Source organism: Gastrolobium bilobum, unplaced genomic scaffold (assembly GCF_033153095.1).
Source record: "Gastrolobium bilobum isolate Gb01-03AN ecotype WA unplaced genomic scaffold, APGP_CSIRO_Gbil_v1 utg195292, whole genome shotgun sequence".
Taxonomy (NCBI): domain Eukaryota; kingdom Viridiplantae; phylum Streptophyta; class Magnoliopsida; order Fabales; family Fabaceae; genus Gastrolobium; species Gastrolobium bilobum.
Genome location: NW_026898520.1, coordinates 54,081 through 81,452, shown reverse-complemented (window position 1 = coordinate 81,452; position 27,372 = coordinate 54,081). Strand labels below are relative to the sequence as shown.

The following is a 27,372-nucleotide window of genomic DNA, read 5'->3' as shown; positions in this document are numbered from 1 at the left end:
GAGTGGTTAAAAAAAATCAAAATAAATCAAATTTAATTAATTTAATTATACTCAAAGTATGTAAAAACGTTTTGCTGGTCAACCAGAATCAAATCAACCCAACCTGAATTAAGTTTTGATTCAGGTCATTTAAAATAAAATAACCCAAATCGACAGAACCCATGCCCCTGGATCTCCCCCATCAGAGCACACCACAATCCCAAATTATGCAATAATTTCTCTCAAATGGCATCTACAAAAACTGAAAAGGGCAATAAATTCAAATCTCTCGGGTTTGATAAGTGAGGGCACTGAGAGATCTCATGGATTACTTAAGCAAGGTAATCTTGTCCAAGTATCCCTCATTTATGAAATTAGCATATGCTACTAGTGCACTAACACAAGTTTCGTACTGAATAATAGCCGTCATCATTCATTGGTAGAACTTCCAGAAACCAATTACACCTAAACCGTTTAGGCATTTGCAGCTAGCCCGCAACTTTTATCAGAAACCAGTCAGTGTTACTTAGCACATAACGTTGTTAGTTCATTGCTTTCAAAATTCCTCGCATGCTGATAGAAGTGCCAGAGCAAATAAGTTATATAAGTTCATGGGTCAAGATGAATTAACCTCCAAAACCTTAGCAAATCTCATGGAAATGCTTAACCCAGAGGAACCACTGTCCAATAGTCCCCATAAAAAACATAGAGGGCAACATATCTACATCGATTTTACTTTGAAAACAGAAAAGCTCATACACAAGAACGGTTGATGATGTAATACTACCTTAGTCAAGTTCCCCTTTCCTATTCATCAAGTCATGATAGTATAGTAGAACGCACATAGGTTGACCAAGAATACAAAATATGAACCAAAAAATCATATTTCCAACCTGGCATGAAGAAAATAACAATTAAAAACCAATAAATAAACTTGAAGACAATGATTATATAACATACATTATTAATAGACCAAAATTCTTAAATAGGACATTTTAGAGACATACCATTGAGTTTCTGTATTTATTTTGCAGGTAATTAGTGATCAAGACCAAAGGAACCTAGAAAGAGTGAAAAGATATTCATCATTATCATGTCAAGTGAACCTAAAATACAGAAGATATCATAATTATCAACTGTAGCTGAGAAAACACAAATTTATCTACAGAATAATTTATTTCGCTTGGCTATAGAAGAACAGGAATTAAACTCTCACTTCAGCTTATAATTTCCTGTATGGGGGAAAGTTCGATGTCTTGGTTGTTGGGGGATTGGGTTTTTGCAAAAAATGTGTAAATTATATACCAAAATTAATATTTGAAGCATAATAATAGCCAACTTCAATAGACAAGAGAAGTAGAATATGGCAGTAAGCCTTTACCTGAAACATAATTCCAATAAAAGCCCACAACTTGAACATGTGGCAAGGAACGGCTATGCATAACTGCACTCAGATGAAAGAGAAATTATGAGCTGAATTGCTGAAGGAGGAACAAACGAAAGGCTTCATTGAAAACATAATTACAATATGAGTAAATTAAATAACTCAACTAAAGAAAACAGTGCCACTATTAATATTATGACTACATCAGTAGAAACTAGAATATATATCAGTCTGCTGAATGGCATATAAGAATCCATCTTTAAGATATCAGCACTTGTATCAGTATTATCTACTTAAGCTAAGCTACAGGTTGCCAGATACTACAGGTGTTGGTAGCTCTTGATTAAATCAATGAGACCATCATGGTTTTGGACAGCTCAAAAGACTACTATTGTCTTAGTTCTATCAAACCAATCACAAATTTGTATCTAATTCTCAATCCTCTCCCCCACAGTTACACTCACTGCCAAAGAGAAAGCCAGAAAGAATATTTCAGGATTAATGCTAATAATAGAAAGAGATAAACCGAAAGGTGAGGAATAAAGTTCGTGACTTGCTCAGTCACCGTGCTTTGAATTTTATAAAGTAAAAAAGAGCTTGCTTTACAAGCTTTTCCGGTTGTAGAAAACAATATAAATAATAACACATAAAGCTAAGGATACATAACTAAAACATTAAGACAAACAAAATATACCTATATATCTAAGACTCCCGTTCAAACTGAGCATATATATCTAACAAATTTGGTGTCCTCTATTGGATTTTGTGAGGATGTCAGCAAGCCGGCCATTCAAGTTGACAAAGGTTGTGATGATGTCACCCAAATGAATGTTTTCCGATTTAAGACAATCAACTTCAATATGTTAAGTTCTTTCGTGAAGGACAGGATTTAAGGCAATATGTAGGGTAGCTTGATTATCACACAATGGTCATTCCAAACTGACGTTCTTTCAGCAACTGTTTTACCAGAAATTTCACATGTTGCAGCAGTCATAGCTCTACGTTCTCCTTCAGTACTAGCTCAGGGAACGACCTCTGTTTTTTACTTTTCCATGAAATCAAGTTACCTCCAATAAACATACATTAAGCAAAAGTAGAGTACCTATCAAAGGGAGAACTTTCCCAAAGCTCACTACTTGAGTATGTCCCTTATCTTCATAGAAAATTCCCTTTTGTTGTGCTCCCTTGATATCCCTTAGAATTTAAACCACAATCACAAGAAAGGAGATTCCCAATCAGTCTCTGACTTGGAAGAAGTCTAATATTGAGATTCATCAGAGTATCACAGGGCTAGCATTTAACATGCCAGTCTCCTCAAGTATGTCAAACCATACTTCTAATGGGCAGGTTATGGTAGAAAAAAGATGCTTGTTACTAGATATATGGTATGAGGCAACAGAATCAAGTACCCAAGGTCTAAAGAGATGAGGACCGAAAGATGAAAGCAATGGAGTTACCGGTGTGCCTTTAAGTATCAGAGCCAAGATCAAGAAGAAATAACAGAAGCTTAATTGATTAAGCTGAATCTAACTGGATTCAACTTGGGAAGAACCATTTCAATCCAAAAGATTAAGCCATTAAGTAAAGGTCACATCAATAGTTTTATATATATTTCTCTAACACACCTCCTCACACAATAGCCCCTTGGGCTTTAAGGGTGAACAATGCATAAATCCACTTACATGTGCTAAAAGACTCCATAATATTTAATTATTTATTAATAGAATGGAAACGGTAAAGATCGAACTCGTGACCACTTGGTCATGAAGGCTCTAATACCATATAAAAAATCATTTCAACCTTATAAGCTAGGGCAAGAAGTGACCATTCCATCACCTTGAAACCTTTGAGAAGTATTTGGAGCCAACAAGAGTATATTAGGGTTTCTCATATGGAAAGCACTAGCTACCGGTGTGACTTTATAAAAAGCAATCAAAGATAAGATCAAAGAGAATGAAACACACCTATTAAGGAAGCCTACTCTTTGAAAGGAAAAAAAAAGACAGATTTTGACTTTTATTTATCATCCATTGCTAGTAGGGTATATCCGTAATGTCAATAATATTGAATTTTTCCTAGGAATCAGTAACTGCAATAATAAGAGCAGATTGGCGAAAAAAGCACAATCATATTTTTCATTTTGGTATATTAAATTTGTTTTTGTAATCATATTAAGATAGTTGTAGGTAATTAGATTGGGTTGTAATGGGCCTTTCTATTATTCTTTTATTAATAGTCATAGGTGTCACTTGTGCGGTTGCTTGGTTGATTACTAATTGCTTGCTAGAACTTGTGAACCAGGGATTGTGTGAAAAATTGATTACTTTATTCACCCCCAAGAGTTATACTTGTTCTTAACAAGCTTTTGAGGCCACTTGCCCAACTGAGCATACAAATGTTGGTACTCACACCAGGGGAAATTGTCAGGAATTCAAGTATAAATGATAAAGTCCTGCGTCGGGTAGAAATGATCTAAGCTAAGCAAGGAACACATAAATTAAAGGACCTATAAACTCCCAATACCTTAAGATTTTAAGTTGAGATGTGGTGTCAGATCTTCTTATTGTGGTGGTTTATCGTTCAGCCCATTAATAGAGACCTCCCTGTCATGGGCTGCCTTTGGCTACCTATCAGCATGGAGAGAATGACAACTACGTGCCAAGATGACTGGAGCAAGGAGGTGTGCGGCATTGGCTAGTGACGTGGCTCCTGGATTTTTCCAATCAGAAGCCTCTAAGTTGAACGGGAAAGGTCGTGAGCAAAGAACCTTGAGGAATGAAGACATATCCAATACCGGTAAGAATTCAAGATGGAAAACAAGGTTTGGTTGTTGCTGGCAGTGGGCCAAGTAGGAAAGGTTAACACAAGCTAGGGTCTATCTCTAGAAACTCTGATGTCATATTAACAGAAAGACATAAACCCAAACGGTGAAGAACAGAGATCATGACTTGAACAGTCACTTACCGTTAAGACGTCTTTTATAATTGTACAAAATAATCAAAGATAACGCACCCTTACTACTACTAATAAAGATAGACCCAGGTTAATTAATAATATGCTGAATAGAGTGAAAGAGTATTTCGTCACCTTTTTTTTAAGATGATGTTCAGATTCCCTATTTATTAGCTGTTTTCTATTTTTTAATCTATTTTCAAATTTCAATACCCTGTTTTTTAATGAAAGTTTTTTCAAATTTAAAATGAGATTGTAAGTATAACCTGCCTCTACAATTTAATCTCTAATTACAACCTCTCTTTTTAATTTTAAATTAAAATATAGGGTAAAGGATTTCTCTAGTCAATGGAGACAAGTTATCTCCGGTGAACCCAAAACGATGCCGTTTTGGGACGAAAATCAAAGTGTTTTTATAATTTTAATATATTACAAGGTTATATTAGTCTTTATAATTATAATTTTTTAATCTTATAATCCCAAAAAGATAACTCCAGTGACTAGAAAAATATTTTTCCCTAAAATATATACAAGTAGTTTATAATTGTACAAAATAATCAAAATAACCCACCCGTTCGGATCGATCCGGGTTTCAATAACCCGATACCCCCACCGGTTCGAGGTGGGCATCGGATCGGTTATACACCCAAACCGGTTCAACCGGTTTTATGTTAAATTGTGCAAAATATATACATTTTACAAGCAACGAGATTCGACCTTGAGTCCCCTTGTTTGAGATCGGAAGGCTTACCACTAGACTATTATTTGTTGGACATAATGTTCATAATTTAATATTTATTATATATTATTCTGAAATCCAGTTGAACCCGGTTAAACCACTGACCTAATACCTCGACCGAGTCGATGACCGGTCTGAGTTTTAAAACAATGCTTACTACTACTAAAGATAAACAATGCTTATTATTCTTTTTAAGTTCAAAATTCTTTTAAATTAGTTGTACTTATTTTCTTTATAATAACATTTTTTCTTTTAATATATGTTTTAAAGATTTTATCTTAATTAATTATTAATTATGTCTAATTTTTTAAAATAAAATAAAATGATTTATATTTTTAAATTTATTACAAAAATAAAAATACCTACGCAGTGAGATCAACGGAAATATCCCTACAGATTCAACAAATGCCTAGGAATGGGATACCACCTCACCCTAAACATTTTTTATTTTGTGATATATGGGTTCGTTTTTTCTGCAGTCAGTTATCTACATTGAGTCCAAAACGACGTCGTTTTGGGACGGAAATCAAGGTATTTTTGTAATTATAATTTATTTCAGGGTTATAATAGTCTTTCTCAATATAATTTTTCAACCCAAAATGATGTAGTTTTGAGATTAAATATAGATAACTTATCTACATTCACTATAGAAATATTAAAGTATATATATATATATATATATATATATATATATATATATATATATATTGCTTTCGCAATTTTGACCGGATGTGATAAAGACCAAAGCTATGGATTGAACTTTCGAACTTGGAGTTCAAACAACCACTGCAACCTACACCCATTGGGTAAACATTTTCATAATAATAATAAGGGAAATAATTGTCTCATTTTACATGAGATAACTATCTCATGTTTCTCTCACATAAAAAATTATGACATCATTTTTTCTTTTTTCTTTTTTTAATGGATGGTGGGCTCCACCATATTATGTATCTATAGTAGGAGATACTTATCTCCTACAACATGAGAAAAATAGAACCCTAATAATAAAAGGAATGCAAGCTTCTCCACAACTTTGATCAGCCATTTTACTAAACTACCAAAAGAGAGACGACAGAGGGGGAGATTGAAAGAGAGATGAACCACGCACCTCATGGAACACAGCAGAAACCAGGAAGGCAATTAATGCAGCAGCACCCTGTGTACGATAAAAATCACAATCACAAACAAGTCTAGAACTAAGAAAAGCATAATATCAATCTTTAACAAAAGAAAATCCAATCCAAATATCAGTCAGTGAGAAACAAGAATGTCAATAGCAAATCGCTGAAAGCAAAGATCCAAAAAACAAAGGACAACAAGGTTATAGAACATGAGAAAAATAAAGCGAGATCCTCTCCTGTTCTTGTTTAATTATGTCAATCTACATAAATGCATCTTAGCACATATGCCAGAGTTAATATCTAAAGTGAATATTGTCTGTAAGTTGTATGCATGTTAGTACACGTACCACGTTTGAATATTGTCTATCAGATGAGAACTTTCCACAGAGAACATAGTATTCAATATGGGATGAACATTTGAGCAAAGGTAAAAAATTGAGGGAACAAGAAAAAAGATGAAATGAGGGTCTAAAGCGAACATAAGTTTCCAGGATATTGTACATTCTGTTGATTATTTTAAGCAATTGAAAACATTTACTTGCTTGATGTAAAAAACAAGATTATCCAAACAAGTTCCTTCTTACTCCAAACATATCAAAACATACAAGCAGTGCATAAATTTTATTTATTTAATTTTACATTAACTATATAGCATATTTATAAATTATGTTTTACATATTTTATTTGGCTTCATCAACCGCAGACTCCAATTGGCTAGGTATAAAGGTGTTGTTAATATTGATACTGATAGACTAACTATATCCCAAAGATAGAAGACAAACTTTTCATTTACGCCTAAAATGTTCTTAGAAACTATTGTTTACGGTTCACTCAGCAAGATAGGAGGGTGCATTACCTTTATATAGTATTCCTTAAAAAATAAAAAATATAAATCCACATTAAACACAAAAAACAAGGTAGGGGTGAGGACAATCCTTGTAAGCAGTCTTATCCTTGCATATGTGCAAAAAAAACTCTTCTCCATATTCAAACCATTGACTTTTCAATTACAAGGTAGTAGTTTTACCACTACTCCATATAGAAGACAAACTTTTCATTTTCGCCCAAAACTTGCTTAGAAAGTATAGTTAGGATCCACTCAGCAAGATAGGAGGACGCATGATTACCTTAGGTATACCTTTCCTTAAGCATGGAAAATATATGTGGCGAACCATCCATTTGTGCACAGGCTGCAATATAAAAGAATCCACTCAGTTGAATAGTAATGGATTAGAACTACATATGAAAGTTACTAAACAATTTCTGATATGCTCTGACATGGTTTCAGAACCATATATTCGGTAAATAATGGAAAGGTAAGCCAGAAAGTAATAAATGGAAAAAAAAATTACATTTCTTCCTAATTCCTTCTTTCGTTAAATTAGCCTCATATATCAACCATAGTTATACCTCAGTAGTATATATATATATATATGGGACAGATTATTCTTATATTAGTGTAAAATAAATTTACACTCATTCTTGGTTATTAATTCACTTGTATCGTTCACACAACTAAAAAATTAGAGTTGTTAGATATAAGTTGGATCAACGGCTAAAATTGAGATTGTAACTTGAACTGATATAAAATGATCCTCATCCTCTCTCTCTCTCTCTCTCTCTCTCTCTCTATATATATATATATATATATATATTTTATTTTTTCCCTATATATATATATATATATATATATATTCGTCCAAAAAATAGACCACCGCATCATTTTGCTGAGGAAAGTTTGAAAAGAAAACTTACCATGTTCCACATCCTCCAATACTGATGACAGCAGCAGCAGAAATGCATTCAACAAAGACAAGTCACAAGTTTCTCTTCATGGAAGTATTTTAACCAAAGAAACTAAGAACACGCCTGGACAAAGAGCCTACCTCTTCAACAGTTTTGGCATTCCACCAATCTTTGTAAAATTCACGATCACCAAATCGTAGAAGCTCTGCAAGTATATTTAACCTACATTGCAACAGAAGATCTAAGGATAAATTGTCACATATATTACTCAAATTAAAAAAAAAAAGAGGCTTTACTTTTAATATCTATAAATAAGACAGAGATCAGAACTTGATCGGTAAGCACTTGTGCATGCAAACACAGAGCTAAACTATTTTCATAAAAGAAGAAATTTATCCACGAGAAAAAAGGGTAAGAGTAAAGAGAAGAATAAGATATCCTCACAGCTCACAGCATATGTCCGTAATCCCATCAAACAAAGTAAAGCTCTCCATTTCCCTCGTGTTAGAATATCTAAATAATATCTTAGAATATCTCCAATTAGAATATTTAGAATATCTTTATATTATTAGACTATGTTGTGGAATCAATTAGTTATTTAATTGAGGAAGCAATCTTAGGCATTGATTCCTAATTTTATTATGTTTTCTTATTTACTACCTTAATTCATTAGGGCTAGTACTTGGTAGAGTTATAATATTAGTGGTTTTCGGCTTGTACTAGTAGTACTAAACGTCTAAACCTAATCATTCATATAAAAAGAACCATTGGATCTATATTTCGTAAAACACCATATCAGTATAATCTTCATATGTTTAGCCCAAAAACCAACCAAAAGAAGGTCAACACACTTTCATGTGCTGATGATGGCGGCTGAGAAAGAAACATGGTAGAACATCAGTGTTTAGAAGGTAAAAAATATTTTGGATTGATGTAATTCAATTGGTAAACGTTAGCCTTTATTTGATGGGTTCTTCACATTTGGGTTGCCCATTTTCTCGTTGTTTGGCACTCTTTAGCTTTGGACAAGCCATTTGACTTTGTTTGGCATTTATTGTCAAATTGACTAAAATATTTATCTTTTCTCTCTTCCCCTATATGGTAATACTCTTGATTTTCCCATGCCAGCTTTGCATTGAAAGAGAGTGCTAGAACCTAAAGATGCAATTTTTAACCACAGATGAATCATTCTTACGGTGACAAATCTTCCCGCTCACTATCCTTCCTGCCAAGACATCTTTTCCTACTGACAATCAATCTGGCAGTGACTTTTCTACCCTCTGACAATCTTACTAGTAGTAACCTATCAGTGGTGATTTCTTGATTAGTTTGAAGAAGTGTCATTGCTCTACCTGATTGTTTGTTAGGACCTTTCTTCTGCTCATCTATGCAGTGCTGTCTTTTCTATCGTGTATCTTTCCAATGCCAAGCAACTTTCTAACTAGCTATTTTGCATGCACGTCATATCAGTTCTCATCTTGTGTATTGCCTCTCTCAGCATCTCCAACATTCTTGAGTTGTTTATTTAGCTATAGCTTATGGAGCCCAAATTATTTTACAATTATTTTCTTTTAGTGTGTTTATTTGTAAAAAGATTAAAATTTAGTAAGCTTTAGCTTGAGCTTGAGGGGAAGTGTTAATATCTTAGAATATCCTCCATGCAACTTGGAATATTTTAGAATATCTTTAGAATAATGCAAAATATCTTTAGAATATATTGTGGAATCAGTTAGTTATCTAATTCAGGAAGCAATCTTAGGCTTTGTTTCACAATTTTATTATGTTTCGTAATTTATTACTCATTTAATTAGAGTTTGTAGTCTAATTATATTAGTGGGCATGGGCTTGTACTAATAGTACTACACTATTACTTAACCTAATTATTAGTCTAAATAGGAACATTGGGTCAATATTTTGCAGCACATCACTTCACACCATATCAAAACAACCCTCTTACATTGAGTACCCCTTTTCTCTTTATGTAAATAGTGTTTAAATTCATTATATGTAGGCTAACAAAATCATGTAATTACGATGATTATGATAGTTGTGATATTTTCATTTATTACTTTTTGGCTACATAATTCAATATATTTGAAACACACGGATTCCATTGTACGTCTCTTGCTTTTTTTCCCCTTAACATAGCATCTCGAGGTTGACAAAAGGCAACCCTAATCCTTGCGTGCCTAATGAACCCACTGCCCATTAGTAAATTTTTTCCTCCAAAAACCGTGTTTAAACTCCAGTTTTCAGCCTTCATTACCATGTCATCCTTCCGACAACCTAATGCCTCTTTCTAGCCATCGTTTGACATGTTTTCAAGCCAACAACACCACCAGATGCAACCCCTCCCCCAAATCGTCCAGACCCTAAGAGGCCTGGCCAAGATCATTTGTCACAAGCCGTCTTTCACCAAAAAAAACTCTTGGATCTCCCCCACTGCTACCATATCTAGCCACTAGTGGCAACTCTTTAGAGCTCTGTTTTGACTACCACTTCCACCGTTGTGCTTGCCTCTCTACCCTCTACCTAGATCTATACTCCCTTTTTCCATTTGTCCTATAGTTGGACCTGTCCCCCTTCAATACTGTCATTTCCTTGTTGAGTCTTATTCTTCACTTTTCTGCCTAGCCCAAGGCTACATCCGGCTCTTCTAATGGCCCTAAAGATACTTTGAATGCTGAATCTCCTGTATTCATCAACAAAATTAGCTCCCTTTTCTCCATTGACAAGTTGGATGGGATCAACTATAACACATGGGCTTCGGATATCAAACTTTGGCTTATTAGGAAAAACTACGCCAACCACTTCATCATTAAGAATGACTATGTTGCTGCCAACAAGCCCTCAAGGTGGACTAAGATCGACACCCAATTATGCAGCGTAATCAAATCCACCATCATCCATCCTTGAAGTAGTTTTTTTGCGCCCACGTCACCTGTTGTAAGTTAGTCAGGGAGTAGGCCAAGGTTCTTTATACCAATAACACTCAATACCTTTACGGGGTTTGTGTTACGACTGGGATTAAGAGTGGTGATCAACCATCCACATGGGAAGTCTATTTAAGAAGAACCAAAGAGAAAGTACTGTTAACAAATGGTTAGGCAATTAAGAGTTTAGCTAGTTAGAAAAGGTATTGGGAGAAGTTGTATAAAATGAGGAGTTAGTGTCATTGAGGGCGACTCTGATTTTCAATGTGTAAAAGATACTCGCAAATGAGTGGATGCAGCTTGTGTTTGTAAGTATGGAAGGAAGCACCATTTATTGATTTTGTTTCCTTCAAAAGAAAATGCCAAACTTGAAGTAGGTAGGGCTCGCAACAGCGATGGTGCAGCCGTATAGTGGAAGAACATCAGGGAGCATTTACAAGAGGTTGACGATGTTGAGGCAAGAAGGGGCAATCGATGAGCATGTACAGAAATTTGAGGCCCTCGTGGCCCAAGCAGCTCAAACCACATAGGAAGAATTACTTGGCTAATTTTTGGGAGAACTGAAACAAGAAATTCAAAGCTGAGGTGCATCATCTACCTTACAATGAGTATCTCAAACAAAAAGAGGAAGGACGCTGCTTTCATTGCAGGCTTCCGTTCAGTCCAGGCCACAAACGCCTAGAAAAATTTTTACGAGTCACCATCATGGGTGAGGATGAAGAAAACGATGGTAGTAGTGAGCAGCAACAAATGACCATTATGGAGCACGATGAAGATAGGGACAGGGAAATACCAGAGATAGCTTGTCGATGACTATCTCTCTCGCATGTCTCTGCGGGGGGGAATGCTACCACCCAGAACCATGAAGTTGAGAATAGGGCCAACCATAATTTTATAGCTCGATGTTTGGTGGAAAGTCTGGCCATTCCAGTAGATGAGAAACCACATTTTGGGGTAAGATTAGGGAAGGGCAAAGGATATTTTCACAAGGGTATTGTCCGAATGTGGAGGTGGTTCTGGGATATCATGGAGCAAAGGTAGAATTTTATAATTCTTATTTGAGAGCAAACATTATTTTGGGAGTATCTTGGTTAGAAGCATTGGAAGAAGTTCGTACCAACCGGCGAACTTTGGAGATAACATTCTATAAGCAGGGTCAACAAGTTCTCATTCGAGGAGATCCCAAATTGTCAAGGACCATCCTATCCTCAAAGGCTATATCCAAGACAAAGGAAATTGAAATTGCGGCTGTCACGTTATTATGCACCACTAAGAAGACGTAATAAATATGAGAATGTCTCCCGATTAATAGTGATCTGTTAGTACAGCAGGAGGTACAAGGTGTACTCCAAAAGTATGAGTCATTATTTGGAGAACCAAAAAGAAGAGATGTGGATCACAAAATTCCCTTGCAAGATGGAGAAGGACCTGTCAACGTGCAACACTAAAGGTATGCTCATTTAAAACAAAATGAGATAGAGAGATAAGTATCACATACGTTGTCAACTGGATTATTCGCCCTAGTAATAGTCCATTTTCCAGCCCTATTTTCCTAGTAAAAATAATTGGGAGTTGAAGGTTTTGTGTAGAATATAGGACCCTAAACAAGGTTACGGTTCTTGAAAAAATTCCCTATACTAGGAATAGAAAAGTTGTTAGATAAGCTATTTGGGGCCACTTATTTTTCTAAGATAGACCTAAAAAATTTGGTTACCACCAAGTTATCACCAAATTCACATGCATGACTTAGACATCCCAAAAACAACATTTAGGACTCACCAAAGGCATTTTGAGTATGTAGGAATGCCCTTTGATTTGACTAATGCCCCTGCCACATTTTAATGTGCTATAAATTCAACTCTGAAGGCATTCTTAGGAAAGTTTGTGTATAGCAAGATGTGAGAGGATCATTTATTTCATTTAGAAGCAGTTTTATCCACTCTCAGCCAACACAAATTCTTTGCCAATAAAAAGAAATGTACTTTTGGTAGAACTAAGGTGAAATATATAGGACATATTGTCTCCCTCCGGACGTTTCCATGGATCCCACAAAAGTAGAAGCAGTAATTCAGTGGCTAGCCCCAAAGACTGTTAAATAATTATGAGGATTTCTGGGTTTAACAAGACATTATTGTCGTTTTGTGCAAGATTATGGAAAGATCAAAGATCTCTTACCAATTTACTGAGGAAGGGCAATTTTGGGTGGTCTAAAGCAGCAATGCAAGATTTTGAAAGTCTTAAACAGCAGTAACAAGTAACAGAAGTCCCTGCCTTTCATCCAAATTTCTCCAAGCCATTAACTATTGAGTATGATGCTTCTAAGGCTGAAGTGAAGGCAATGTTGTCCCAGGATAAACATCCCATAGCTTTTTCAACAAAGGCTCGGCTCTTGCATCTTTGAATAAATCAGTATATGAGAAAGAGCTCATGGCCCTGTTCTTTTCCTTTCAGCATATGAGGCCTTACCTCTTGACGTGCAAATACATTGTCTATACTAACCAAAGGAGCTTAAAATACTTGTAAGAATAGAGAGTGACTACCCAGAGCCAACAGAATTGGTTAGCAAAATTGTTAAGCTACGAATTTGATATCCTATATAAAGTGGGGTCTTCCAACAAGGTAGCTAATACATTATCAAGGAGGGATGCCAAAGTTGAGCTTAATATCATATCAAAACCGATTTGGTAAGATGCTTCCTTAATTAACCAAGAAGTGAAGTAAGATCCTTTGTTATATGGTATTATAAGAGACTTGGTGGATGATCCCAACTCCCACCCTTCCTACACTTTAGAAGGTGACTGATTGCATTATAAGGGCAGAATGGTGCTATCAACGAAATTTACAAGGATTCCTCGTTTACTGCAAGAGTTTCACACTTTTCCCACAGGAGGGCATTCAGGGATATTTCGCGCTTATAGAAGATTGGCACAATCTGTATTCAGGGTTTGAATGAAAGATACATTAACAGAATTTATGGCTGCTTGCCACATATGCCAGAGTAACAAATATTAGTCCTTGTCACTACCAAGCCTTTTGCAACCATTGCCAATACCCAATGTTGTTTGGGAAGAATTAAGGATAGATTTCATTCTCACCTAAGTCTAAAGGGTATGATGCCATCATGGTTGTTGCTGACCATTTGAACAAATATGCTCATTTTTCATTCTTTGATTATTCCATTGTTTTGATTTCATTCTACTGAAACAAAGGCTTCACAAAGTCATTTGCTCACTCTATAAGCATCAGACTTAACTATATCATTGTTGTGACTAAGTTATGACTTAAGATTTATGATTTTATTTTGAGACTTACGGTTAAGTTGTTTTATCAATTTTAAAGTTAAGTCAATTCCTATTTTGAAGCTATTACATTGAGCACTATATATCATTTATATGATATATTTCAACCATCTTTTTACTAAGATTTAAAATTAATTTGGCAATTCAAGATTTGATAACCTTAGTGCATATAATCTATATGCTACAGCTTGAGGGAACTCTTGGAAAGAAAGTATGTCAAGAGTGTCTAGATTCATGGTATAGACTAACCAAATTATTTAATTACAATAATTGGGATAGTTGTGATATTTCTATTTATTACTTCCTCGCTACATACTTCGGCCTCTGTTGTCAATTGAGACAGAGATTCCATCACATGTCTCTCGCTTACTTTTCCCTAACAATTTTCGACACTTTGCATATCTATAAGAGAGACCCACTTAAAATCACCATGAGCAGTGCAGTAAAGAGAGGCCATAAAACTAATCTTACATCTTAAGAAGCATATTCTTCAGACAACTACAATCTCGCCATGCACACACCTTTAAATCAGCTAGTTCTACCCATCAACGCTGCAATTACTCTTTGGGTGTATAAGAAGCTGGATATTGATATCATCTTGAGGACAGTTTCAAAAATTAAGCGATAACATTCATACTCATAGAAGCATCATCATTACAACATTGCCGAGAAATAAGTCAAGTTTTGGCTTATGCTAGCACTGATGCGCTACTACTTTCAAGGCAATAAACACAAAAGACTAGAGCTACAATTCTTCAATTTAAGGTGAGTAAAGGCAATTTCATGCTAACAGTTTTTTAAAGAATATATATGTATTTGAACCAAAACAAAGAGAAAATACACACCAAAGGTGGAAAAAGCAGTAGAACATGCACAGCCACACGTATATATTTGGAACAGAAAGCTTCAGAATTCTCTCGATGGCATATAGCAGGTTTCCCTTCAAAGGATGTTGTGAATTTTGGACAATAGGATTCATATACTGCAAAATTATTAATAAAACGATGATAAAATCAGAATATCTGCAGAATTAATGAATTGAAAATTAAAGGGAAAAAAGGGTAGAAATGACCATTAAATTTATTAACAGCTACTGCTTACTTGTTCTATTATAAATCCCATAACTCCTGTAAATATTATCAGCTTGATGAGTTGACGAAACACCCAACCCTTCCGAATGGAAGGTGTGCGGGGATAGCTTGGCTATAACAGCAATTCATTACATAGGAAATAAAAGTATAAAATACATGTGAGTAAAAACAATGTCAGAAATTTCTCTCAGAATAAGTTTAATTCACAAATACACTTATCTTGGCAAATGCAAAAACAAGTGAACAGTAGAAATTACTCTTCTAAAAGAAAGTTTGGCAAAATTCTGCAACTTAGTCCTACCATGATGAACATAATTTGATAATACAGATTTCTTCTTGCCCATCCCCTATTGGTTAAGTGATGAATATAATAAAGAGTGCAATTCTTACATAGAAACACTAAAAATAACAGAAGCTGAGGTCCCTTGGGAGACCCTTAGCACCTATGCATATAAAATGAGAAACAACCAGCAGGATAAAATGTGATCAGATCAAAATGTCCTGTTTTACTCCATCAAAATTAATGGATTGAGGGAGATGTAACTAACAGAATCTGGGCTAGAAACTAGCTCATTACAATGGGGACGTATGTTGGAAATTTAGTATGAATGGAGGATAAAAGTGAAGCAGGATAGTGAATTTTGGGAGCTCTGCTACAGATTTCATTACACAGTGCTTAATGTTACAAAATGTTGGCCGTCTAAGGGCATGCCCACAAGAGAGAGAGAGAGAGAGAGAGAGAGAGAGGGATTATTGCATCTGAAAAGAATGAAGTCAAATTGGAAACATCTAGGGATAAAAAAGAAAGATAAGAACAGGAATGAAGAGATTTTCCAAATGATAGAATAAGACAACAAAGTCATTTGGACAAATCCCACTAATCAAGCGGTCACAGAGCAATATTGTTGTTGGATGAGAATTTAATTCCTAACTGTGTAATTATGTGTGTGTGACAGATCCTGACTGGACCTCTAACTGGAAGCCTCAAACACATTCCAAACCAAAGATATAGCTGCAAATAAGCCCATAAAACAGTGCCTTTTATGTTTATGTGCTTCAATCAGGAAAAAAAAGTGTGCAAATGCTATGTCAATGAAAGATATGAATTCAAACAAAGCAACAATAAAAAATCAAAATACTTTAGCAAACAAAAAGTACAAAAATAAATAATTCACTTAAAGTTCTCCTACCTGGTAGCATAATGTAGGAGCAACCATGAAGTATGCCAAACTCTTGAAGCTCACATTGTATGGGTACTCCATATTCAAAGCATTGGGCAATGTTTCTCCCTATAACACAGGGAACTTAATTGAATAAGGAGCAAAAACAGAACTTTTATCTGTCACTAATCTGAACAGATTATAGCCGAATGTCAGGATGCAGCAAGAAGGAAGGATGGATGTTATTCTAATAATCATAAACTAAACTGTAATTTGGGAAGTGATTTAGTATTAGAACACAAGAACCACAGACTACAGTTGGTCATGCAGTATGTTCCTGTTTGAAAACTAACCATCACATAAAATGTATAGCATATCCTCTCATTTAAATATATTATTTTTCAAAAAAAAAAAATGTGAAAACAACGCACTATAGCAGTAATCTATTAACTTACAAAGGGAAGTTAACCACTACCTTTTCATTTGAAGCGGTAAGTGTTCTCATATCATAGTTCGTATGTGCATATGACACCAATTTTAACCATACAATGCAAGTAAATAGCATCAATGTGACACCGGATACAAAAGCAGAATCACACCTGTACAGAAAAGCAACAGATCCATAAGATATCTTTGATATATAGATATCTATGAAATGACCAAGTACTTTAGACTATAGTTATTTTATCCATCAAGCAGACTTCTTTACTGTATCCATCATATGGAAAATCACTGTCTAAAAAGAATGCCTGAAATGTGATAACCTTTTCTGTTCATGGGAACACAGGGATTTACCAAGATCTTATAGTTAGTTAAGGGCTTGTAATTGTTACATGGATGTCAATCAATCACATCTGACGGAAGACGACTCCTTATTTAGTTTCAACAGGCTAGGCTGCTGCCTTCATCACATTAGTAAATATAAGGAAGCAGCAAGGTTGTTTTCAATTTTTCCTTGACATAACCTTGTCGTTCTGATGATAATAATTTGCAAGACAATTTAACTTCAACATTGTATGAATCAAACATTAAAATGAGGTTAACCAAAGGGCTTTAAATCTCTTATCAAATATTGTAAAAATGATGCTTTAAACTTTCTTCCTAGATAATGACATAATTTATCAACTTAAGCTTATACTATGTTAGCAAATCCTTCCAAAATTGATATTTTATATGGTATAATCACAAATGTGAAAAGAGGGTCTAAATTGAACCCCTGTAATAAATTTTGAAGTCTATACTGACCTGAGGATAACTAAAACGGGATAAAAGAATGCAACAGTTGTAATGATTACATGAAGTAGAACAACAACCTGCAATATTCGTCAACATTCCCACGTATGTAAATATTGAAAATTGCGATTAAGAATATCAGACCACAATTAATTATATTCTGAAAATATTGTTACTTATACAACAATAATTGATGTGGTTGCAGAATATTTGTTCGCCATGAAATATAATAAAAGCCTCCTTGGCTAGATCACTTACTGGTTCAGAAATACACTTTTGTTGTGCCAACTTTTCTACTATAAAGGCAGCAAGTGGAAATATTGCAAGACTAAGGCTGCAAAAGAAGCATAAATATTGTTACAGAATGCCAAATGACAATTTCAGAACTAATCCTCAAAAAGATACACAAAACACAGTCTACTTTTAAGGGGATTCATCAAACTCATTACCAACACATAAAGAGGGGCCAATCTCTCAACGATTTTGAACTAAACCAAAATCCAGACTTAATCAACCAACCATACTGCAAAACATAAAATATAAAAACAAAAAGTTTAGAAAGAAAGAAAGAAAAGAAAAGGAAAAAACTGTCAAAATGAAGGTCATAAAGTTAAAGCTTCGCATCCAGATAAATGCATATTTACATGTTGGAAATTCAAATCTTGCAGGATAGACATCAAGAGTAAATGGAAGAGGCAAACCTTCATTATATTCTCAATGATAAGCCTGCTGTTCACCGCAACAAGCACTACTATACAGAGATTGAACAGTCCTGCGTGACTCTGTAATTCATTCATTAATAACTAATAGCAAAAGAAAACAGTTATAGATGAGGCCAAAAGAAATATAAACAGCTAGGCATACCCCTTTAACTAACAGTAGGTTGGAAAAACTTGAATCTCCCATTTTATTTAATTAAACATACAAAATTGGTCAAGTTAACAAACCAGCACACATACAGAAACAAATAGCATGCGACCAAAAGTGACAAACCTAGGAAATTTAGTCCAGGGTGGTAAAATCTATATTAAAATTTTTAAATTTTTAAATTTTTATATGGCATACTACCATTGAAAGTTGGGATAGATTATTCTAGTTAACTTTTTTATTTTCATGTCTATCTTATCTAATACTCTCTGGATGAGAAAGAAATAATAAGAATTAATTGAGATTTTGATCTAACAATTTTGAAAGGTGATACGAAAAAAAATAAAAAAGGCAGAATAACCTATCACATTATTATTACGATTTAGGACCACAAAATCTTGGAAACTATTTATGTCGTCAATGTAATACGACGAATTACATTTACAGAAAAATTTCTGTCAATTCAGTGGATTACGAACCACGAAACTTTCCATGAGCGCGAGAAATTAACCTGTTTGAAAATGTTGTCGGAGCTTAGGGGGCTCTCCATGATTTTCCGGTGAGCGGGAACCGAGGGACGGTAAGTGAATTTGAAATCGATGACTGGTTCTCGATCAGTTATGTTATTGACGACTGCGTCATCATTGGCTGCATGATCCAGCTTGCGATCCTTATCCTCCTCGCTGTTCTTGCCTTTCAAGGACTCGTCGGAGCCTGAATCTCTGACCGCATCTTCAGCTGCACTTTCGCCGTCGAACAAGCCGCCAGTCGAGGTGGCGCTGGGCCTACGCCGCAGAGAAGGCCGTCTGAGATCTGAGTCACTTTGGATGGCAGCGGCGACGACGGTGGAGGTCGCGGTGTCAGGCACATCGGAAATCGCCATCGGCCACGAGAAACGGTTGTTTATTCTGTCTCCACACAGCACACACGTGACGGTGCAAACAATACCTTCTATGCAAAAGACTGCGAGTCTGTTATATATATATATATATATATATATATATATATAGAGAGAGAGAGAGATGGAGAAGAGAGAAAGGGAAAAAAAAAGAAGAGAAGAGAAGAATCAGAATCAATTATTAAAATAAGATTCGAAACGAGGTCGTGCGATAGAAAAGCGAAATTTATCGAAGGGATAATAAGCACTTTTTTTTATACATAAATAAGATAAAAAAAAAAAATAGAGGAATGCGTGGTGTAAGTAACGAAGAAGAAGGGGCATATATGAGAAGAATAATGGTCAAATCACTAGTTGGAGACTTTGGGAATATTGTTTTGTTTTGCCCATTCTTCTATCTAATTATTTTCGTTTTTCGTTGAACTTGTTTTGGGGTGTGTGATTGATTGTTTGTTTGTTTGTGATGGGGAGCTTTATAAGAAGTAGACAATGAGAAAGGGGGAAGATGGTGAAGGAATGCATTGAAGCAGAGCACACAGGATGAGGTTGCACTTGGAAGGTTCCCCCCATTCCGAGATTCCTAGTAAAGAAAATACGCGGGAGCCACCGCTTTCACTTGACACGTAACGTAACCGCGGGCTTTTATTGTGTAATGAATGTTTCCTGAAATTGCCACGACATTGAAGCTTGCTCAAAACTTTTGGATGCATTTTGTCCCTTTCTCAAGGCTTACCTAATTTGTCTCAAAACAAAAAAAAATGCTTACCTATTTCTTATTTTATTTAGGTGATACTTTCAAATCTCAACTCAACACGTCACGGCTCTCTAATTTTTATGTTTATTTCTTTTTTTTACCTACATTAAATAAATAGAATCCAAATATTATTATTGAAGAAAGAGATAAATACAATTTTACAAGATCTCCTCATATAAAATTTTGACCAATCAATTCTCATACATCATAGTAATATTCGAATCGTGAGTATTCAGAAGTTCTTTTTTTCTCTTTTAGTTGTGGTTATAAAATAGATATTTGTTGGGAGGAGTCAATTCATCTTAAGGAAGTAATTAGGATTGAGTTAACTCAATATATATATATATATATATATATATAAATAATAATTTCTGCAGCCGTTTTACGTACAGCAACGACAACAGGTATATGGTAATGATTTCTCATATTTAATGTTTTCATCCTTTGTATGGTTATGATTTCATGCATTTAATGCTTTCAAGTATATATATAGCAAGTATTTGATTGCTACACATACAACAGTTGCATAAATATAAATTCTATATATATATATATATATATACAGGGAAATATTACTCATCTTTCACATGAGATGTCATCTCTTATTTTCTCTCACTTCGATTTTCGTACCTCGTATTTTTTTTCTTGTAATAGTGGGACCTACCTATTTTCTCTCTACAACATAAGATAATTATCTTATGTTAAATGGGACTAATAAAATCTATATATATATATATATATATATATGAGATCATTTGACTCAATAATAGACACTTGCTATTATTTTTCCATGTTACTCCTGGTTCTTTTATTGATCACTGGTTGTAACTTCAAATTTATTTGCCGAACACTAGTACAATGGTTCAAATTACTACAAACCCTTTCAGGTGTAGTTGACACAGCCCAAGTAAGTGCTCAGGTAAAGGCTCAGTGACCAAGAAAGATTTTAGGCTGTGTACTCATCGTACTTTAACAATGTAAGCGGAAGCAGAGCCTTAAAATCGTCATACTCGAACCAATATTAATGTATGAGTGCATTAACGTTTACTCTTCCTAGCCTTAAAATTTTAAAAAGGGGATTCGATTTTGTTATGTGTTGTTAATATGATTATGCTACGTGAAAAAATCATAATTATACATATATGAATCAATAGTGATAAGAGAAGAGATAGAAAAAATATTGAGATAGACAGTTACAAAATCATTATCATTAATTTACCTTTTTATAGTTAGTATTTCAACGGTGATAACCGAATAGATAGAAAAAATAGGATTTTGCTACATGCCATAATCATGTTAAATAAAACATAAAAGGATCCGTTTTCAATCACCAAGACATCGTTGTTAATTACTAATCAAATATTGTGAATTATTTGTAAAGCTGCTAAAAATGAAGAGCCAACATCATGATTTTAAAATCCTTCTATTTCAATATTAATACACCAAAAAACAAATAGACCAAAAATGTCGTCAGGGAGATTAAGCATTTTTTATGAGTTAGGTTATAAATTAAAGGAAAAAGAACGGGTGAAGGTGTTGTTGAGGATTGTGCGTGATGTGATGAAGATAAGAATAATGTTCAAATCAATAATTGGGGAATTTGAAATATTATTTTGCCTTCTTTATTCTTTCTTCTTCTTCTTTTTTCGTTTTCCGTTGCTTGTTTTGGGTTGCGTGATTGTTTGGTTGTGATTTTAGATTATTTTTTAAGATAGAAGTAGATGTTGCGAAGGCAAAGGCTGTGAATGATTGAAGCAGAGCACAGTATGAGGCTGCAGTTGGAATGATTCCCATCCGAGCAAAGAAAATACGCAAGAGCCACCGCTTTCCCATGACAGTAACGTAACCGCGGGGCTTTTATTTCTAAATTAATATGGGCTGCACAGGCAAGACTTAAAACGACTCTGGTTCCCTCAAATTGTTTGATGCCTTTTGTTCCTTTCTTTAGGCCTTTTTGCGGACACTAGCTATCGGTTTTCTTGTCACTAGTATTGATCATTGGCTTTAACTTCAAATTTATCTGGCGAACGCAATGGTACCAATGGCTCAATGACGCCAGCCGACTTCGAGCTCCGTCCTTTACTAAGCAAATACGTTAATCACAAGTAACTACAAACCCTATCAGACGCAGTTGGCATAGCCCAAGTACAGCCGTGTACTCAGGTCAAGTCTCCCATGACCAATAAACATTTTAACTCAGTTACTCATCGTGCATACCAATTTCAATGTACGCGGAGGCGAATACCAATTTCAATCCCCTTCGCAATACTTATTTGGGGATTGGAACTAATGTACAAGTGCATTAACAATTCCTTTTTTCATCCTTGAAATTTCAAAAATAAAGTTAGTAAGTAGGAAGGCAATCTCTTCTAACTAAACAGAAGAGACATCACATAAAAAAAAATGGCAACAGATATAACCATTACCAGCACAGTATTTTTAAGGGTTTTCCAATTATCATGTTGGAGGATCATTTTATTTTATTTTTTGTCTAGCTGACTCGTGGAAAGTAACGCAGCACTTTCTTTCTTTTTTGTCAAAAAAAGAATGATAGGCCCCACACTTTTGTCTCTCCAGCATGACCCATCAAATTTCCGGCAATATTATGTTTATATTTCCCTTTTTTTAACTAACCAAATATTTCAAATTACTTGTAAAGCTGCTCAAAGGAGAGCCAACGTCATGATTTTAAAATCTGCCAAATTTCAATATTTGGCACCCAAGAGTAAACTACGTGCTCCATCAATGCATGCCAACCAGCGAAAATAATCTACGACTAATTATTGTGCTAGATCTACGACTATTGTACTATGTACAAATCATTGCAGTCCATACAGTGAAAATAAAATCTCCATCAAATGAAAAGCAGAAAACCACCACCTAATATCTTGCCTTACAATGGCTGCTTCACAATACGTAGAATATTGTATGTAACGTTGATAATAACCAATAGAAACATGCTACCAATTGACCAGTTTCGTTTTATTAATACCATTTTCAAATTGTAAAAGTGACGCAATCAAAAGAACGAAATGTCCTAAATAAAAGTATAATACGTGCCCCTCGAGCCTCAAATTGAGTCCATGGCAAACCAACACCACCAGTAAATCAACGTTTTATGAGCCATGCCAGCAAATCAGCTTTAAATACATATAAATAAAAAAAAAATTATCTAAATGTTAAATGTAAGAATAACTAAAACGTATATTAAAAAACTTGTCGAACAACGACCAATATACTAATTCGGGCAATAATGAGAATCCACGTTGCAAGTACTTATCACTTTGGACATTCAGACGACTCACAATTTAAATTAAATTACTACACCTATTAAAAAGGTTAAACAAGGTTTAACAGCAGAAATACAACAAAAGGGGCAAAAGGAAAACAAACATTACATAACACTTACCTCAGAAACCAACTTTACTCTAATATTATGGAAGCAAAAAATCTCATTAGAGGAGTTCAGCAACATTTGATGGCAGCTCCTCAATTACCACATTATAGAACTTCTGGATGTCAAACAACATCCTGTCGTCATCCTTTGTGACAAAGTTAATGGCAACACCTTTCCTACCAAACCTCCCACTACGACCAATACGATGGAGATAGTTCTCAGGCTGTGTTGGGAGATCATAATTTATAACTAAAGACACTTGCTGGACATCAATACCACGAGCCAAAAGATCTGTAGTTATTAAAACTCGGGAAGACCCAGAACGGAATTCACGCATGATAATATCCCTGGTATTCTGGTCCATGTCTCCATGGGTTGCCGAGACTGTGTGGTCTCGGCTTCGCATCTTGTCAGTGAGCCAATCAACCTTCCTTCTGGTGTTCACAAAAATGACACTCTGAGTGATTGCCAATGTTTCATAAAGATCACAGAGTGTGTCCAGCTTCCATTCCTCTTTCTCAACATTGACATAAAACTGCTTTATGCCCTCCAAGGTGAGCTCATCACGCTTCACAAGGATCCTGACAGGTTTGTTCATAAACTTCCTTGTGATCTCAAGTGCCTCAGGAGGCATTGTAGCAGAGAAAACTCCCACTTGAATCTTAGATGGCAGCAGCTGGAATATATCATAGATCTGATAACAATAAAGCAAAGGTTAAAGCACTTACATATAAAGCGTGTGTTACATTCAGCTTATTTTGGAAAAATAAAAGCATTTTTTTGCAGATTTCTGATAGTTTATTTAAAAAAATAAAAAAAAAAGCGCAATTATTCACCAAATTCAAGTTGAACTAAACATGTAGAAAATCTTTTAAGACACTAAACCAATAGGCCAAGAAAAATTAAACTACCAAGATAAAAGAACTTACTTTCATGTTTTGGATTTATAACTGATGGTATAAGAAATTTTACATGGATTAAAAACAAACATCTTAAGTCTGAAAAGAGTTGAAAATTTTAAAAAAAATTTAAACTGTCAGAAATATAAATCAGGAAATAAAATAGATTTACAAAGTATGATGATTTTATCAAAGGTGGATTACATTTACAACCTCTTTTCTCTTACAATCTTCTCTTAGAACCATTTTTGTTATTGTTAGATTAAAATCAAATCAATGGCTCCAAAATGGCATCAAGTGAGAGCCGTTGATTTGATTTTAATCCAATGATAACAATGATGGTTATTGTAAGGAAAAAGAGGCAGTAAATGTAACCTCATCTATTATCATATAAAAAATACAAAACATATGTAGGTATTACATATCAAACACAGTATATAAAATGAGTAATTAATAAAAGTGAAAAAAGAGTTGTGAAAAAGCACCTGATCTTTGAAACCACGGGAAAGCATTTCATCAGCCTCATCCAATACAAACATCTTGATGTAATCTGGCCGAAGTGACTGCCGGCGCAGCATATCAAATACACGACCAGGAGTACCAACAACAACATGAACACCGCTTGACAGAATGCGTTGGTCTTCACGAACACTGGTACCTCCAACGCAAGCATGCACCTTCACACCAAGATAATCTCCAAGAGCCCGCATAACCTTCTCAATCTGCTGAGCAAGCTCACGTGTAGGTGCTAATACCAAGGCTTGGCAATCTGTCAAACTATAATCAAGTTGCTGCAGAATCCCAGAGCAGAAAGTTGCTGTCTTCCCAGTTCCAGACTGAGCCTGTTGTATAACATCAAGTCCCTTGCAGAATGGAACTATTCCCCTTTGCTGAATAGCTGATGGCTTCTCAAAACCTAAAACCAAATTGAACTAGTATAAGGTTTGAAGTCTGAATGAACGATCATAGATCATTAACAATGGCAAGACCACCGTGGTTGACACATTAATACAGCAAAATAAAGCCATACACCATGACCTAAGTGTTATGCTGCCACTATACATTTGAAAAAAAAAAAAAACAAGAAGAACTTCAAGGTCTCAATAAAATTTTAATTTTTATCGCATGGAAGTATGAAAAACTCTTGTTTTGTTTAAAACTAAAGGTATGAAAAAACAAAGTAAAAGAGGCCACGGAGAAATTTAAACTTACCATATGCGTAAATGCCTCTCAGGAGATTCTCTTGCAAGCCCATAGCATCAAAACTATCATAAACCTCATCATAAGATGTGAAGAAGTCCTGTCCTTCAGCTGTAAGCCTGTAGCCATCAAGTAATCAAAATCAAACAAATTAACATTAGAATCTCATTGTAAGTACGTATAAAAAAATTAGACAAAAACATGAACAATCACAGTATATAAATGCTAATAAACCAAAACTGTATACAGCAACTTTGAAGAAGAAGGAAAAAAGAACATAAGGAAGTTCTTACAACTCATTCATCTTGGAATCAAATTGACGAGCATCAAACTGTGATCCCTCGGGCGTAACTCCTGCCATGACTGCAAGATGAAGCAAAATAGAATTACCATGCCATTTATTAAATCATGTTTGGTTAGGCTTTCAGCCAATCCAAAGCCCGTTCGCAGATCAAAAGTGCCTCCTGCGCAGTGCTAACATGTTTGGCAAAGGCAAAGTCACGTTTGCACTCAAACATCATTCTCTCACTGCAGCCGTAGAGGCAACATTTAGTTGCTTTGGCCGTGAGAAAAATCCCGTTTGTGTATGTATAGACCAAAATACCATAATAATTTGACATAACTCAATATTGTTATCAAAATATTAATCATACCCCAGATATCTATCTTATCATACCCAAACAAACAACCTTTTATATCAAATTATTTTACAATCAACTTGTTAATATCAATTTATTTTCAATCTTAACTCAAGATATAACTCGTGTCCGTTTTGCTAGCTACACATCGGAAAGTAATTTTTATCAACAGTATACAAAACAAACAAAATCACTTTTAAAATAAATGTTCACAAACATAAATTGCTTCACTCTATCTCACTTCTAATAAAATCAAGTTTGCAAAATCCAAGCTGAGTCGGAGCACACACTAGGCGGATCAAAAACTAAAGGGACAAAACGAAACCATTAGTGCAAAAGGACAAGGTTGGAATAAAAGCATGATTAAAAACCAATAATAATAATACTTTTTAAAAAAAAAAAAAAAAAAAAAAATTGATGTCACGCTTACAAAAAAAAGAACAAATCAACCTAGAAAAAAAATATTTAACATCTAAAACTAAATCATAGGAAAGGATTCAAAACCTAACAAAACTCAAAATCCAATAGCCAGAGCAGCATGAACAGATCCAATCAGTAAAAGCTCGATAAAAACTACATCGATTGACACAGGAAAAAACTTTATCGAAACCAATTGAGAAGAATTGCACTGTTACAAAAAAAAAAACAAAAAAAACAAAGATAGCGTCGAATCAGAGAAGACGCAAGAAGAAGAAGAAAGAGCAACCTTAGGATGGTGAAAGGTGGTTGATCGGAGAAAAAGCGAAGGCGAAGAGAGTGGTAAGGTCGTTGGTGAGAGCAGTTAGGGTTTCCCAAACTCCTCAGATCTACGCTGCGGAGTCGAGGAAAGAGAGTACAAAGAGCGTTTTTGCGAAAGTAAGTGAGAACAGTGAGAACATCGAAAATTATAACCACGCTCTCTCCTTTTGGCTTTGGGAGAGTGAGCTCCTTTTCTGTGCTTCCCAATTTGCCCCTTTCAGTCAACGGGCACAGGTCAAACCTCCAATGATATTTGAGGATGGACCAGTTGGGCTCCAGCCCATAAACAAAAAATAAGGAAACCATTTTTGTTTTGAATCATGAGGCTTTTGATTTGAATT

The 27,372-nt window shown here is 34.9% G+C and overlaps 2 protein-coding genes across 2 annotated transcripts; both read right to left on the bottom strand.

The window, feature by feature from the left end:
* Positions 1–198: 198 nt before the first annotated feature.
* On the bottom strand, positions 199–19,949 carry LOC133317015 (diacylglycerol O-acyltransferase 1C-like). Its single transcript, XM_061518807.1, has 16 exons — positions 19,019–19,949; positions 18,342–18,422; positions 18,090–18,163; positions 17,899–17,974; positions 17,653–17,720; positions 16,883–17,006; positions 16,438–16,536; positions 15,258–15,359; positions 15,002–15,138; positions 8,065–8,146; positions 7,934–7,954; positions 7,306–7,368; positions 6,166–6,213; positions 1,361–1,423; positions 987–1,040; positions 199–872 (listed from the first exon to the last, which is right to left on the bottom strand). The coding sequence occupies exons 1-16, from the start codon at positions 19,388–19,390 to the stop codon at positions 768–770; spliced, it is 1,569 nt and encodes a 522-aa protein (XP_061374791.1). The 5' UTR covers positions 19,391–19,949; the 3' UTR covers positions 199–767.
* Positions 19,950–23,419: 3,470 nt separating this feature from the next.
* LOC133317021 (eukaryotic initiation factor 4A-15) lies at positions 23,420–27,158 on the bottom strand. Its single transcript, XM_061518813.1, has 5 exons — positions 27,000–27,158; positions 25,949–26,018; positions 25,668–25,774; positions 24,941–25,371; positions 23,420–24,250 (listed from the first exon to the last, which is right to left on the bottom strand). Exons 2-5 carry the CDS (start codon positions 26,014–26,016, stop codon positions 23,615–23,617), a joined length of 1,242 nt encoding a protein of 413 aa, XP_061374797.1. The 5' UTR covers positions 26,017–26,018; positions 27,000–27,158; the 3' UTR covers positions 23,420–23,614.
* Between the last annotated feature and the right edge of the window lie 214 nt (positions 27,159–27,372).

Excerpts from the sequence above, each read along its gene's own strand:
- LOC133317015 (XM_061518807.1), bottom strand. The coding sequence starts at position 19,390 with ATGGCGATTTCCGATGTGCCTGACACCGCGACCTCCACCGTCGTCGCC. Across the intron at positions 1,424-6,165 it reads TTTCTGCTGTGTTCCATGAG|TTATGCATAGCCGTTCCTTG; the intron begins GTGCGTGGTTCA and ends ATCTGAGTGCAG. Across the intron at positions 873-986 it reads ATAAATACAGAAACTCAATG|GTTGGAAATATGATTTTTTG; the intron begins GTATGTCTCTAA and ends TCTTCATGCCAG.
- LOC133317021 (XM_061518813.1), bottom strand. The coding sequence starts at position 26,016 with ATGGCAGGAGTTACGCCCGAGGGATCACAGTTTGATGCTCGTCAATTT. Across the intron at positions 25,775-25,948 it reads GATTCCAAGATGAATGAGTT|GCTTACAGCTGAAGGACAGG; the intron begins GTAAGAACTTCC and ends TGATGGCTACAG. Across the intron at positions 24,251-24,940 it reads CCCGTGGTTTCAAAGATCAG|ATCTATGATATATTCCAGCT; the intron begins GTGCTTTTTCAC and ends TATTGTTATCAG.